The 15,962-nt window shown below is 41.6% G+C and overlaps 1 protein-coding gene across 1 annotated transcript in view; it reads right to left on the reverse strand.

Moving 5' to 3' along the window:
- Positions 1-231: 231 nt before the first annotated feature.
- Positions 232-15,962, reverse strand: part of LOC115799887 (NACHT, LRR and PYD domains-containing protein 3-like) — a 55,289-nt gene continuing 39,558 nt past the window's right edge. Inside the window, exons 10-15 of the mRNA XM_030757185.1 lie at positions 12,405-12,575; positions 7,276-7,449; positions 3,739-3,912; positions 2,694-2,740; positions 2,381-2,392; positions 232-431 (exon numbers count right to left, since the gene is read on the reverse strand). Coding sequence (XP_030613045.1) covers positions 232-431; positions 2,381-2,392; positions 2,694-2,740; positions 3,739-3,912; positions 7,276-7,449; positions 12,405-12,575 — 778 coding nt within the window. The remainder of the gene's footprint in view (positions 432-2,380; positions 2,393-2,693; positions 2,741-3,738; positions 3,913-7,275; positions 7,450-12,404; positions 12,576-15,962) is intronic.

Consider the following 15,962-nt stretch of genomic DNA (forward strand, 5'->3'; position numbering starts at 1 on the left):
AAGTTTCATTCAATATATTCAGACTCTCATTTTAATATATATATATAATATTTCCTAAATGGCATTCCATAATATATATATATATATATATATATATATATATATATATATATATATATATATAGGGCAACTAGAGGTCGCTTAATTTCATTTGAAAATGTAGATATTGTCCCTGCAGAGGCGACCAATGCGGTCGGTTTTTAAAGGGCAGGCTCTTTTGAGAATAATCTTTCAGAAGGGACCAGTGTTGCCACAATACACAGTCTCCCCTTGATTGAGGCCTTGGCCTCTCACCAGCTTTTGCTGGGATATAATTGCAGTTTTTTGGAGGACAGTGGATGCTGTGATGGTTGTTGGGTTGGACCCAAACTTGCCAGGGTCAGTAGATGGAGACCTAGCTTGCCTTCTCTCCTCCAACTGCACCAAGGGACCTGTAAGAGCCATATACAACTTAGTGGTGTTACAGTAGACATAGGGTGTTGCATGTTTATGCTTGGGATTACAGTAGGCACGTAAGTCACGTGGGAGGTGTTTAATGAATGGGTAGGAAATATAATCACCTGGTCACTGGTGTGTCAGCATGAGTATCGGTATGTATGTATGAAGAATATATTTTTTGTTGACCGCTTTTTAAGCACTTTCTTTGCGTTTTCTATGTGCTTGCCAATTGCTTTGCCTTGTATGGATTGCCACCTCTGCTGAGAGCAAGAACAGAATTCTTTTACATCATGAATCAACCAGATGCTGCACGATCCAGGAGAGAACAGGAGAGGGAACTGTTGTGTTGTGATTTTAGGAGTCCTTGAGTATCTTTTTGGCTGAAATGAAGTGGGTTCAATCCTGTATATAATTCAATTAAAACTAAAGGTTCCCAAAAAAATCACTGGGATGAGCGGGATCCAATGCAGGCTGTTTATTAGACATATTGGTTACACTAGACACTGACAAAAACCTCACAGCATATGCCACGGGACATATAGGTTAAACAAAGAATCACACACACAAACAAAGACCAGAACACAGACAGAAACAGATACATTAGGAAGTTCAGGATATTGGCAGAAACACTGACATTCCAACACATGATCATCTGAATCTTCATCATCAATTCAAAATGTGAGTCTTTTAATTTTAGGTCTTTTGGGTGCAGATTCTAAGAAAGTTCATTTGCAATATCTGTGCTCAGAGAATTAAGTACTATTCAAAGAGAGTTAGAAAATGAGCTGATAGATCTGTTTCTATCAATTTAATAATATTTTTGTTTTCATAGAGGGTGTCATTATCACTCTGATGAACATTATATTATTATTATAGTTACTGACAGTAACCACTGGAGGGCAGTGATCCTGATAGTTTCTCTGGAACAGTCCAGTTCATCCACATGAATGTGAAGACTGAATGATTGTGTTAAAGACATTACTGCTGGTATCAGTGTAGTTAAAAGCAGTTATCAGTGTAATTATAAAAAGCGCATTTAAAAAGATTCATGTTGTGTTTGTACATTAAACTGACATCATTCAGCTTGGCTTCTTACCAGCAAAGGGCCACAAATCACCATCAAAATAGTTCAAAGAGATGTTAGTGGCACTTGAACTATGCATATTTATCTGATTTTTATAGAATAAGCACATTTCATCTTTCTGTCAATGTTTTTTAACAGTTTAGATTTGTTTTAATAATAAAGACAGAAAAAACATGGAATAATCATAGCTTCCACCTTTAAAAAAACTGAAGAAGAAGAAGAAGAAGTATACAAGAAATGATTTAGAACAGTTTAAATCGGAGTGAAAGAGAGAGACATGTACAGCTGAACTATCTTTTCAACAGTCAGTGTTTCTCTAACAGGAGGACACTCTTTACACTCAACTCAGCAGATACACAGATGAACCAGGCCAGAGTCTAAACCCAGGATAAAGAGGTTCAGTGAATGTGGTGTTGAAGGTGTGGAGGTGGATCAGAGTGTCAGAGGAGACTCTGTAGAAGGACAGAGTGCCAGCAGGACAGTCCACATACACTGCTACTCTGTTAGAGACAGAGGAGGAGGAGGAGATGGTTGTTTCTGTATTGTTGTGCCAAACAGTGTGAGAACCATCATAAGAGCAGTACAGACTCCAGGACTGATCATTCAGTCCAAACCAGCAGTCATCATCGTCTCCTTTCCTTCTGATTCCTCTGTAACTCACTGATATCTCAGCATCTCGTCTCCACTCGACCTCCCAGTAACAGCGACCGGTCAGACCATCTCTACACAGCAGCTGAGGACGAACATCAAACCTGTCTGGATGATCAGGATATGACTGAACCTCCTCCACATGTGTCACCTTCCTGTTGTTGTCAGACAGTTGTAGGTTTGTGTGTACTGTGTTTGTGTCGATTGTGAGTTGACAGGAATCTGATGGAGAGAACAAACACAATCCAGCTGCAGTTAGTTTTCATAATATTTTTATTTTAGAGAGTTTGATTTTCTGTTACATGGCACTGAACAGGAGTGGCCCTCCAATCTCATTGTACATCCTGTATAATGACAATAAAGGCATTCTATTCTATTCTATTCTATTCTTATTGATCCATCATCTGTTCATTGATTGACAATTTGATAATGACTCCTGACATCAGAGATGTGAATGAGTGATGTGACAGTTTGAAGATGTGTGCTGCTTTGTTTTCATCAATCACATTAAAAACACACTTACACTTCCTCAGACCTGGGCTCAACCATTGGACTCCAGCAGGCTCCACCCTGAAAGGAGGGGGGGGGGGGGTCAGACCAGCACAGTCTCTTTAAGCATGCACACATGGACATTACATCGTTCTCAGACACATTCTGTTAGACACTGATAAAGGAACAGTCCAACATTTTCTCAAAAACACTTCAATCAATTTGTGGATCAAACTGCTGATGATTTGGACTGATATGGTTTTGTCAATTCTTTGAACCACTTGTTGGACTGGTTGTCCCAGCAATAAATACATCAAGTCATAACATGGCTCCACCAGTTTGGTGATCAGTGTATTGTACCATTCTCCCAGGTACTTGACATTTGGAAGATGGCACCAGTGTGTGGGGCTAGCTATCTGTCAGACCTGATTGGGTTACTGTTTGTTATCGTTTCATTCTGTTTGTTGCCAAGATGTTTCTGTTCTTCTGTTGTATGATTGCCAAGCACTTTTTCATATCAGAACATCCCACAGAACTTGAATAATTGGTGACCAAACCTTAAGCCTTCCACCATTCTTGGCATCTATACCAGTTTACCTGTGTAGCTCACCTGTCATCACTTCAAGGAGGACACGTTCCAGAAGATGGAGAAGCATGGAGCTGTTTTGCAAAGAATTAAGACTTAACTGAGGTTTGGCTGCAGGTCTGGTCCTGGATGATGGATTATCCTGGAATCAGCAATCATTGGGACTTGATCTTAGATCAATGGTTGATTTAAGATCAGCTAATTTTGCCTTCACTGGCTCTCTGTTACATTGAGGATTCATTTAAAAATTTTAAGCCATTTCATACAGAGGATTTCATGGTCAGGCTCCTGTGTATGTAGCCCATCTCCACCATCACTCTTCATCTTGTTCACTAATCCAAACATGACAAATTTCCTGTATGTCCCACAGAACTGCCTAAGCTAATCCGCTTTTTCAGTCCGTATGGTCTCAACTCTTTTCATGGCATCTTAATGTTTCCCACTGGGGATGTGAGCAAGAGACACAAGACATTATCAGACATTTTCTCCATACCTGAGAGTGTCCAGTCTCCAGCTTGGATCCTTCAGTCCAGCCATCAGCAGCTTCATTCCTGAGTCTCCTGGATGGTTATAGCTCAGGTCCAGCTCTCTCAGATGGGAGGGGTTGGTGCTCAGAGCAGAGGCCAGAGAAGTGCAACTGTCCTCTGTGATAAGACAGCCTGACAGCCTGCAGACAAAACAATCAATCTGTGAACACTTTACTGAAGGCTTGTTTTTATTTGATAATTTTTCTTTCTTTTTCCCCTAATACTATGCCATATGTCAATTCAGTTTTGCTGTATTTATAAAGTGACAATTACTAACAGACAATAACAGTCCTCAAGTTGTTGTCATGGTCCTGGGTTTTTTGCCCAGTATTTCATGTTTTTGTAATTGAAGTCTGTTTAATTTCTCTAGTTGTGTTTCTAAGTTTGCTTGGAGTTTAGGTTCTTAGTTTGTAGTTATTTGTATTTAGTGTTTAGTGTATATATTGTCTGTGGTATTTCACTGAGTTACTCTCAAAGGTCAGAGTTCAGTCATAGTGTCATATTTAGCTGAAAACATTCAAGGCAGCTTTTCAAGTCTGTGATGAATATAAAGTTTTACCAAGAAAGGCAAAAAGATTATAATGAATGTCTCAGCTTTATAGGCTTTAAATATTTCAGTGCAGTTTTGGGAGCATGAGACATTTTAATTAAAGAATGCAGATCATGTCAGGAAAATGAAGCCATTATGAACGGATCTGGGCTACAGCGAGTACGGAAAGTATTCAGACCCCTTTAAATTTTTCACTCTTTGTTTCATTGCAGCCATTATTTCTCATTGATGTTCACTCAGCACCCCATCTTGACAGAAAAAAACAGAAATGTAGAAATTTTTGCAAATTTATTAAAAAAGAAAACCTGAAATATCACACGTCATAAGTATTCACACCTTTTGCTCAGTATTGAGTAGAAACACCCTTTTGAGCTCGTACAGCCACGAGTCTTCTTGGGAATGATGCAACAAGTTTTCCACACCTGGATTTGGGATCCTCTGCCATTCTTCCTTGCAGATCCTCTCCAGTTCCGTCAGGTTGGATGGTGAACGTTGGTGGACGGCCATTTTCAGGTCTGTCCAGAGATGCTCAATTGGGTTTAGGTCAGGGCTCTGGCTGGGCCAGTTGAGAATGGTCACAGAGTTGTTCTGAAGCCACTCCTTTGGTATTGTAGCTGTGTGCTTAGGGTCATTGTCTTGTTGGAAGGTGAACCTTCGGCCCAGTCTGAGGTCCTGAGCATTCTGGAAGAAGTTTTCTTCTAGGATATCTCTGTACTTGGCTGCATTCATCTTTCGTTCAATTGCAACCAGTCGTCCTGTCCCTGCAGCTGAAAAACACCCCCATAGCATGATGCTGCCACCACCATGTTTCACTGTTGGGATTGTATTGGGCAGGTGATGAGCAGTGCCTGGTTTTCTCCACACATACCGTTTAGAATTAACACCAAAAAGTTGAATCTTCATCTCATCAGACCAGATAATCTTATTTCTCATAGTCTGGGAGTCCTTCATGTGTTTTTTGGCAAACCCTATGTGGGCTTTCATATGTCTTGCACTAAGGAGAGGCCTCCCTCTGGTGAAGGGCTGCAGTGATAGTTGACTTTGTGGAACTTTCTCCCATCTCCCTACTGCATCTCTGGAGCTCAGCCACAGTGATCTTTGGGTTCCTCTTTACCTCTCTCACCAAGGCTCTTCCCCCACGATTGCTCAGTTTGGCTGGACGGCCAAGTCTAGGTAGAATTCTGGTTGTCCCAAACTTCTTCCATTTAAGGATTATGGAGGCCACTGTGCTCTGAGGAACCTTGAGTGCTGCAGAAATTCTTTTGTAACCTTGGTCAGATCTGTGCCTTGCTACAATTCTGTCTCTGAGCTCCTTGGGCAGTTCCTTCGACCTCATGATTCTCATTTGCTCTGACATGCACTGTGAGCTGTGAGGTCTTCTATAGACAGGTGTCCGCCTTTCCTAATCAAGTCCAATCAGTTTAATTAAACAGAGCTGGACTCCAATGAAGGAGTAGAACCATCTCAAGGAGGATCAGAAGAAATGGACAGCATGTGAGTTAAATATGAGTGTCACAGCAAAGGGTCTGAATACTTATGACCGTGTGATATTTCAGTTGTTCTTTTTTAATAAATTTGCAAACATTTCTACATTTCTGTTTTTTCTGTCAAGATGGGGTGCTGAGTGTACATCAATGAGAAATAAAATGAACTTTTTTGATTTTAGCAAATGGCTGCAATGAAACAAAGAGTGAAAAATTTAAAGGGGTCTGAATACTTTTCGTACCCACTATAGATGAGTTGGAAAATGACTGGAGCCTGAACTGGATCTGGAGCTGCTCTGAACCCATGATCTTGATCTGTTTGGATCATCCTGCTGTCCAGGTGGACTCAAACATGGTTTGTCAATCCGTTTAGGTTATTTTCAGTGGAAAATATTGTGAATTTCAGACACCAGAACTCTCAAAATGCTGACATTTAAGTCACTTTAAATTAATTTAGTTCAGCTTTCAAGTCTTAAAATCACTTCAGTTCATCTATAGCATTCATATCTTCTCCAAGTTCCAGATGTTTTCCATTCGTGAGCTTTTACAACACAATCAACAATCAATGATCAATGATTGACCAGTATATTCTGTGTCTAAAGCTTCATACAGTAACTACAGTAAATTTTTAAGAGTCTGACAGCTCTAGCTGCCTTTATTGTAAATCTCTGACATGATAACTGTCTCCGTCCTTATAGCCTGTTGATGAGTGAACGACTGTAAAAGCTTCATGTTACATACAAAAATAAGGAACTAAAGTCTAACAGGAATTTCAGTGCTTGTAGAAACATAAACGTCTGCAGATGAATTCTCTTCTCTGATGCTTTGACAGCCACTTTATGAAGGAGGAAATGAATCAGAGTGTCAGACAGGTAGTTTCAGTGGAGCAGGAGGGGAGGAGTCAAAGAGACACTCAGAGTTTGTTGGATAAAACCTGCCAGCGAGCAGGTTAGGTTCACAGAGTCTGTTACCATGGTAACTGACTCAGAATTGGAGTTAGCTCTGTTTCTGGAACTGAAAACCCGAGTTTCCCTCATTTTAGGGTTACCAAACCCAGATTTGGAGCTAAACATGCTTCCTGGAATAGGCCCCAGATCTTCAACAGTCACATTCACATCCCTCACACACTCTGCAGCCTCATCAGGACTGACTTCATCTTCACTGACTGATGGAGCACAACATGAACCTGTGGAGGCTGAAAAACTGTCCTGTCAAACATCTCCCCGTCACCGCTCCACTTCTGTCAGCTTTTAAATGAACTGCTCAAGTCTGTCACTTCTATTTGGAGCCAAAAATGAAAAAGTGTTGTTCAGTCGTTTGGAAAGACACAACATTTTTGAAAGCACTCAAACTGCTTCACATTTGTCTTCAGACACATCCTGAACATTTAGGAACCAAAGAAAGTTTCAAACATCAATCAAAGATCTGAAATATAGAAAAACAACAACAGCTGCAGTCAGTGAACTGACCTCAGAGTCTCCAGTCGAGACTTTGGACTCTCCAGTCCAGCACACAGAAGCTTCAGGCCTGAATCCTGCAGGTCATTTCCACTCATGTCCAGCTGTGTCAGATGGGAGGGGTTGGACTTCAAAGATGAGGCCACAACTTCACACTGAGTCTTTGACAGTTGACAATTAGTCAGTCTGTGATTAAAGAGAATATAAAATGTAGCATTATTGTAACCACTTAAAAAGAGAATTTGTTAAAAACATAATTTTTATTTAATCAATGTTAAAATTCATGTTAAAAATGTCAAAACCAATATTTAAACACAGAAAGAACACTTAATAATGTGAGATAAATGTGGTTAAAAAGTACTTTAATGGGTAAAAAAGGGTATGTTTGTGTAGGTCCTCAGTCATCCACATCATAATATTAGATGTTTCACTTCTAACCCAAGAGGCTTTTTCAGTTCTCAAACCAAGGTATTTAAACCCCAGTGGATGTAGTCCCCTGGAGGTGATTGTGGCCCAGTATTGTTCATGTGCATAATTACGTGGGGCAAGGTCTGAAAGAAGGCGCAGGTTATTACAATCAGTGGTTTAGGGTGAAACCAATTTGGGACTTCGTCCATCTCTAACAAGTGAGCTACTGAGTTCATCGGAAGAAAAGTGTAAATGGGGTCAAGGCACCCTGGGGGGGTGGGTGGGTGGGCCTCAGGACAGCATTGTAAGTGGGGGAAAGTTGGTGACATAAGCCACCTTTTCTGTTCAATAAACATTGTTCACACTGGACTTAAATGGCTTCTTTTACTCCTCTTTCAAACCATCTGTCTTCCTTGTCCAAAATGTAAACATTGGCCTCCTCAAAAGAGTGCATTCTCTCCTTCAGATACAGATGTACAGCTGAGTCTTTTTCTTTTGAGGTGGGTCGTCTATGTTATGCTATTCATTTGTTACGAGACTGTTTTCTCCAATGTAGACTTCCGAGCACTCTTTACTGTACTGGACCGCATATACTATGTTGTTGATCTTGTGTTTGGGGGGGTTTGTCCTTGGGATGAACCAGTTTTTGCCTTAGGGTGTGACTTTGTTTGAAGTATACTGGGATGTCATGCTTGGAGAAAATTCTTCTGAGTTACTCTGACAAGCCTGCCACATAAGGGATGACAGTGTTCTTCCTCTTGTCATTCACCCAGCCACTTTCCTGGTGTTTACACTTCTAAACACCCTCCTCACGTCACGTTCCATCACAGTGAGTGTCTCCGCTCACTGGGAGCACAGCAGGCTGTCGGCTTTCCAACTCAACATGCACAAAAAAGTTGTTGAGTTCATCAGCCAGACAAGCATCAGAACTCACCAGGGGTGTGTGTGGTGCGTTGTAGTCTGTGATGGTGTGTAGTCCTTGGAGTCAGACTATTGTAGTTGTTGATCTAGTCTGCAGTCATAGCAATGTTTAACCTCTTTCACCTGTTGATGTTGTATGAGGCAGCCTTGTAGTCCTCTGTGTGCCCAGAGGTGAGGCCAGAGTTGTAGACAGCAGTGCAGGACCTCAGGACGTCGTGGACAGATATATCCATGCATGGCTTCTGGTTAAGAGAAGTTCCAATGGTCCTCCTAAGCAAATTGTCATCAACAACTTTCCCAATAAATCCCACAACTCTTTATGTAAACTCCTCCAATTCTCCACCTGCGCTGCTACAAAACATGTCCCAGTTGGATAAATCCAACACACCCCATGGAATGGCCTCTGTTTGGTCGGTCACTTCTCTCCAGTTTTGCCAACTTAACATCTTTGTCGCTAGATTTAGTGACTTTTCAGACCCCGCCCAGTGACTATTTTTTCAAAAGGGGACTAGCGACAAATTTAGTGACTTTTTCCAATGGTGTTGGCAACTTTTGGAGAGTTTCGGAGATAGACCGGGAACCTGAAATCCTCTGTCGGCATGCAACTCCATAGCAGAAGCTGGTTTGTACTGGAAGTCATGTGACTGTAATAGCGGAAGTGGGTCTTGTTCGTGTGCCTTGTGATGCGGCCGGTGGATTTACCTAAATAATATGGGACAAAATTGATTTATGTACTGTCGGTCTAAGCAAAGCATTAAAGTCATAAAGGTATTTCAAGAAGTTCATTTGTAGTTCTAAACATATTTAGGGTGTTTTTTCGTCATTTTTTTTATCTCTCCAAAGACATTATTCCTCTCTCCTACAGCCTCGATTACAACTACATGTACATGACCAATTATGCAAATTAGATGATGATGTCATATAGCAACTAATAGCGACTTTTAGGACAGCCAATAACTACTTTCATTGCTAAGGAGTTGGCAACAGTGCTTCTCTCACAGCAGGGGTTCCTGCCTGAGCCTTTGTTTGTATTTCACAAACAAAGGCTGCTGGCAGTTGAAATGTGATCATGTTGTCTTCCAAGAGAATTCAGTCATATCATAATAATACTTGTGTACATTCCACCTAAGGCAGCAGGACCATCCATGTGTTCTTCTCCATGAAATTGTTGATAGGAAACAGTCTTAATATCCAAAGGCAGTCTTTGTAATTTGAGGAGATTTGAATCATGTTTCTCTCCCCTCCCACCTGACTGGAATCTATCCTAAACAACTCTTATACCCACTTTACATCTTTATGAAACCAAAAATTTCAATACTGGAAGACCCCTCCCTCTCCATTGTAAAATGGAGAGATATAGAAAACTGTTTGTACCCACAGCCATCAGGATTTTCAGTTGTTACACAAATCGCAGATGATGTCGGACACATGAATTTCCCCCTGGGATCAGTAAAGTTATTCTTATTCTTGCATGTTTGATTAAAGAGCTTCTGGAGGAAAAAAAAACCCTAGGTAGATACAAAATTTGAGCTCTCTACCATCCATTGTATATGCGATGGTAAACTACAGTGGTATGAAAAGGTTTGGGCACCTCTGATAATTTTCATGATTTTACTTTGAAATTGCTGATCCGAACAACCACTGACTTACAGTTTAATCCATCACTCAGCAGACGAACACAAGAGATATTTGAGAAGTGAAATGAAATTTATAGGATTTACAGAAAGTGTACAATAATTATTTAAACAAAATTAGGAAGGTGCATAAGTTTGGGCACCCCAACAGAAAAATGACATCAATATTTAGTAGATCCTCCTTTTGCAGAAATAACAGCCTCTAAACACTTTCTATAGCTTCCAATGAGAGTCTGGATTCTGGTTGAAGGTATTTTGGACCATTCTTCTTTCCAAAACATCTCCAGTTCAGTCAGGTTTGATGGTTTCCGAGCATGGAGAGCCCGCTTTAAATCCCACCACAGATTTCCAATAATATTCAGGTCTGGGGACTGAGATGGCCATTCTAGAACGTTGTACTTGTTCCTCACGCAGAGGAACAAGTACAACGTAGATTTTGAGATTTTGAGCAGTGTTTAGGATCGTTGTCTTGTTGAAGTATCCATCCCCGGTGCAACTTCAACTTTGTCACTGATTCTTGAAAATTGTTCTCAAGAATCTGCTGATACTGACTGGAATCCGTGTGACCCTCAACTTTAACAAGATTCCCAGTACCTGTACTGGCCACACAGCTCCACAGCATGATGGAATCACAACCACATTTTACTGTGGGCACCAAATGTTTGTCTTGGAATGCTGTGTTCTTTTTCCACCATGCATATAGCTCCTTGTTATGTCCAAATAACTCAATTTTAGTTTCATCAGTCCACAGCACCCTATTCCAGAATGAAGCTGGCTTTTCCAAATGTGCTTTAGCGACTCTGTTTGTGGCGTGTGTGCAGAAAAGACTTCTTCTGCATTACTCTACCATACAGCCTCTTCTTGTGCAAAGTGCGCTGAATAGTTGAACGATGCACAGTGACACCATCTGCAGCAAGATGATGTTGTAGGTCTTTTGGAGCTGCTCTGTGGGTTAACTATAACTGTTCTTACCATCCTTCTCCTCTGCCTGTCTGAGATTTTTCTTGGCCTGCCACTTCAGGCCTTAACTAGAACTGTGCCTGTGGTCTTCCATTTCCTCACTATGTTCCTCACAGTGGAAACTGACAGCTGAAATCTCTGAGAGCGCTTTTTGGATCCTTCCCCTAAATCATGATGTCGAACAATCTTTGTTTTCAGGTCATTTGAGAGTTGTTTTGAGGCTGCTATTTTGTGCTTCCCATGCTAACCACTGCAGCATGGTGGCACAGTGGTTAGTACTGCTGCCTCACAGTTAGAATACCATCTGGAAGGCCTGGGTTTGATTCCACCTTGGCCCAGGCCCCTCCCTCTCTCTCTGTGTGGAGTTTGCGTGTTATCCCTGTGTCTGCGTGGGTTTTCTCCGGGTACTCCGGTTTCCTCCCACAGTTCAAAGACATGCACTTACTGGGGTTAGGTTAATTGGAAACTCTAAATTGCCCATAGGTGTGAATGTGAGTGTGAAAGGTTGTCTGTCTCTCTGTGTTGGCCCTGCAACAGGCTGGCGACCTGTACAGGGTGTACCCTGCCTCTCGCCCCATGTCAGTTGGGATAGGCTCTGAACAGCATAAGTGGATGGATGACTCCCATGTTGCCACTCTTCAGAGAAGATGCAAAGAGGAGAATCACTTGCAATTGGCCACCTTAACCCTTTCTCATAATTGGATTCACCTGTGTATGTAGGTCAAGGGTCAATGAGCTTACAAAACAACTTTTGTGTTCCAATAATTAGTGCTAAAGGTATTCAAATAAATAAAATGACAAGGGTGCCCAAATTTATGCAGCTGCAAAATGTTGTTTAAATAATTATTGCACACTTCCTCTAAATACTATAAACTTCATTTCACTTCTCGAATATCACTGATGTCATCTGCTAGTGTATATGATATATTTAACTGAAATTGCTGATCTAAACAACCAATGATTTATAAAGGAAAATCATGAAAATTATCCCAGTGCCCAAACTTTTTCATACCACTGTATAATCTGAGTCGTGGGCCAAGTATCACTCCTTGAAGCTTTGAAATGTTAACATTGTTCTGCTACAGTCAATGGACTAAAGCAGAGAAGAAGAAAACAGACTTTACCATGAAGATCCTCAGTGTGGATCAGTATAATCAGCCTTATGTCTGCAGTTTAGTTTCAGATTCATCTCAGCACAACTAAAACATGGCAACTGACCTCAGGATTTCAAGACAACATTGTGGACTCTCCAGAAAACCACACAGATGCTTCACTCCTGAATCCTGCAGGTTGATGTTGGAGCTCAGGTCCAGCTCTTTCAAATGGGAGGGGTTGGACTTCAGAGCTGAGCCCAAAGAGCTGATATCTGACAAACTACAATGCACCAACCTGTATAAAGAATAAAAGATGCATGTTTATTAGACAAAGTTTGTGCTTGAAATCATTCAGTGTTTCACAATCTGTTCAGGGGTGAAGTTTCAAAATGTAGAAGTTTAGAAGATGGAAAAGACAAGCAGCTGAAGCCAATAGGATGCAGCTTCAAACAGTCAAAGAGCTCACATTAATCTGATTGATATCATGCTGCTGCTTCAATGTAAGGTAGATTTATGTATTTAAGATGGACCACATGGCTTCACTGGAAAGAAATTCACATCTTTGAACTCTAGCAACACCTTTTCCCACTACAATTATTATAGCAGACAAACTACAGGCTCATTTTGATTCAAACAAATCATCTTGTGACCTGGACTAACAACACTGGTCGCTATGTGCAGCTGGCTGTGGGATTAGTGCTCAGAGACCATCTACAAATTGAAGAAATTGGACCCTTTTGCAGGACTTAGGGCATCGGATAGATGGATTTATTGTCATTATGCCATTGATACACACAACGAAAGTAGCTTGTGCAACCACTAAAAGATCAATGCTCGCATCCACACACTCACTGCAATCACACTGAAGTACTCACACATTTACACATAAATATAATAAAAGCACAAATAATTAGAAACATCAAGGCATCACATATTGCACATTATATATTCCTATGAAGTGCAGCTGTGTTAGGTAGGGGTAGGAGGGTTCTTTGGTTATTTAGTTCTGTTATGGCCCTGGGGAAGAAACTGTTCTTTAGTCTGGAGGTGTGGGCAGGGATGACCCAGAATCGCCTGCCAGAAGGAAGCAGGGTGAAGAGATGCTTCAGGATGAGTCTTGTCCTGCAAAATGCCATGTAAATGGTGGCGACAGAGATCTTAAAGATGTAGTCCAGGGGAGACAGCGGAAGTCCAATAATTCTCTCAGCAGACCTTATGACCCTGCTGAGAGATTTCTTGTTCTTGCTTGTGCAGTTGGCATACCACACTGTGATACAGTATGTGATGAGACTTTCTTTTTTTTTTTTTTTTTTTTTTTTAGCCTGTCATGTCTGGCATCTTTCACAATCGGAATGATGATCCGAATGCACTGATGTACCAAACATATTTGCTTTGACAAGAACAGCTCTATATGTTTCCTATAGGCTCTTCTTGTTAATGTTTGCAATTTTATTTTTATTTATTTATCTTTTTATTTAGTTATTCATGCCAAGTCTGACAGGCAACAAGGAAGGGGCAAGAACAAGAGGTGGGGGGGGAGAAAAGGGGGGGGGGGGGGGGGGGGGGGGGGGGGTGGGGGGGGGGGGGGGGGAGAAGGAAGAAAGGAGATAGAGAGAAAAAAAAATAAATAAATAAATAAAAGGGGTTGATATACTCACACACACACACACACACACACACATCCATACACACACCCATATGCACCTACATATACACACATACACACTCACAAGTATGTGATGACACTTTCAATGCAGCAGTGGTAGAAGGACTTTAGCAGCTCAGGAGGCAGGTTGTTTCTCTTCAGTGTTCATAGACAGTAGAGCTTTCTTGACTAGGGAGGCGGTATTCCTGTTCCATTTCAGTTCCTCTGAGAGCCTAATCCCCAGGAACTTAAAACAGGAGACCATCTCCACTTCCACACCATTGAAGATTATAGGTTGCGGGTTTGCCTTTCGTTGTCTGAAGTCCACAATTATTTCTTTGGTTTTCCTGATATTCAGGTGTAGGTGGTTTTCGGTAAACCATCCTGTCAATCTGTCACCTTCATCCGATCCGTCTGTCGATCTCCCGCTCCCTTCTCCCGTCACTTGTGAACAAGACCCAGAGATACTTGAACTCCTCCACTTGGGGCAAGAACTTGTACCTGAGCCAGAGAGGGCACTCCACCCTTTTCCGGCTGAGGACCATGGCCTCAGACTTAGAGGTACTGATTCTCATAACAAAAGCTCTCTGCAAGTAAACCACCTAACTAGAAGGAGAATGCTACAAAGAACTGGTGGAGGACACAGACAAATACACAAGAGGTAAAGAGGAAAGTGGAAGCAGTTGAGCAGATACACACAATCAAGACAAGGGGAAGCAAAACTGAATTAAAAGTGCACAATTCAAAGGGTTACAATAGTAAAACAGGAAGTGACTGTTCACAGGCCTACATATGTAAACTTGACAATGACAAGACTGAGGGAACAAGGGGAAAAACTAATTTAAATCATTCAAAATGTGAGACTCCCCCCCATTATCCCAAATTTCCACAAATTGGGAGCTGCCACAGTAAAAGCTATGTCCCCCCGAGCCTCTGCTGTGTTGGTGGCACATCCAGGAGCAGTTTTTAAGGTAATCTTAGTGCAAGTGCAGCAGCTCAGAGAGGTAGGTCAGGGCAAGGCCAGTTAAGCACTTAAAAACAAATAATATAATTTTAAAATGAGCTCTAAAATGGACAGCCAGCCAGTGCAGTGAGGATAAAACAGGATTAATGTTCTCTCGCTTCCATGTTTCAGTTAAAAGCCGGGCTGCACCATTTTGGACCAGATGAAGACGAGAGGGGAGGACTGGCTAACGCCAACATACAAAGAATAACAGTAATCTAACCGAGTTGTAATAAAGGTATTGATCACTGCTTTAAAAATGATCTTTTGTCAGCTGTACTAAGCTAGATTTCACCACTGCACTGATTTTACCCTCCAACTTAAAACTCATATCATAAACATTATAAAACCCAAGTTTGTGACAGTAAGCTTTACATATTGTGGTAGTGAGCCCATGTCCACAGGAGGAGACCCACCAGTGATGTCAGGCCCAAAACCAATCACCTCTGTTTTCTTTCCATTAAAATTCAGGAAGTTTAGAGCCATCCAAGCTTTAGGTTCCTCAAGACACTTAAGAGTCTTTATGGAGTTGGCATCCTTCAGGGCATATAAATCTGGGTATCATCTGCACAACAATGGTAAGTGATTTTGTGCTTTTTTTTAAGAATAGGACCTCATGAATTGGAAGTCAAAAAATAAACTCTGTATTACTCAGTACATAAATTTATTAGTAGATGATGTTAGTTTAGAGAGAATGTCTGCTTCTTCTAAAAACCAATTGGAGGAATTTGATTACGGTCCTGGGGTGTGGGTCGGGGTGCTTGGGGAGGTGGGTGCCAGTCAGTTGGCTGGTATTCTGTGTGGCTTGGGGTCTGGGGTCTGGGGCCATGCCGGCTCCCAGTGGTTCCCCACCGGCACTGGGGGGGGCCTCTGCTGTCCTGGGAGTGCCACCAGGTGGGGTGGGTTGGTCTGCCCTCCGTCGGAGTGTCCGTTCAACACTTTTGGGGTTCTGGGGTGCCTATATTGTGTGTGTGTGTGTGTGTGTGTGTCCTGTCTCTTGTTTGTGTCTGTTGTTGAGTGAACGGGCGTCTAGT

This window comes from Archocentrus centrarchus, chromosome 20 (assembly GCF_007364275.1).
Source record: "Archocentrus centrarchus isolate MPI-CPG fArcCen1 chromosome 20, fArcCen1, whole genome shotgun sequence".
NCBI lineage: Eukaryota > Metazoa > Chordata > Actinopteri > Cichliformes > Cichlidae > Archocentrus > Archocentrus centrarchus.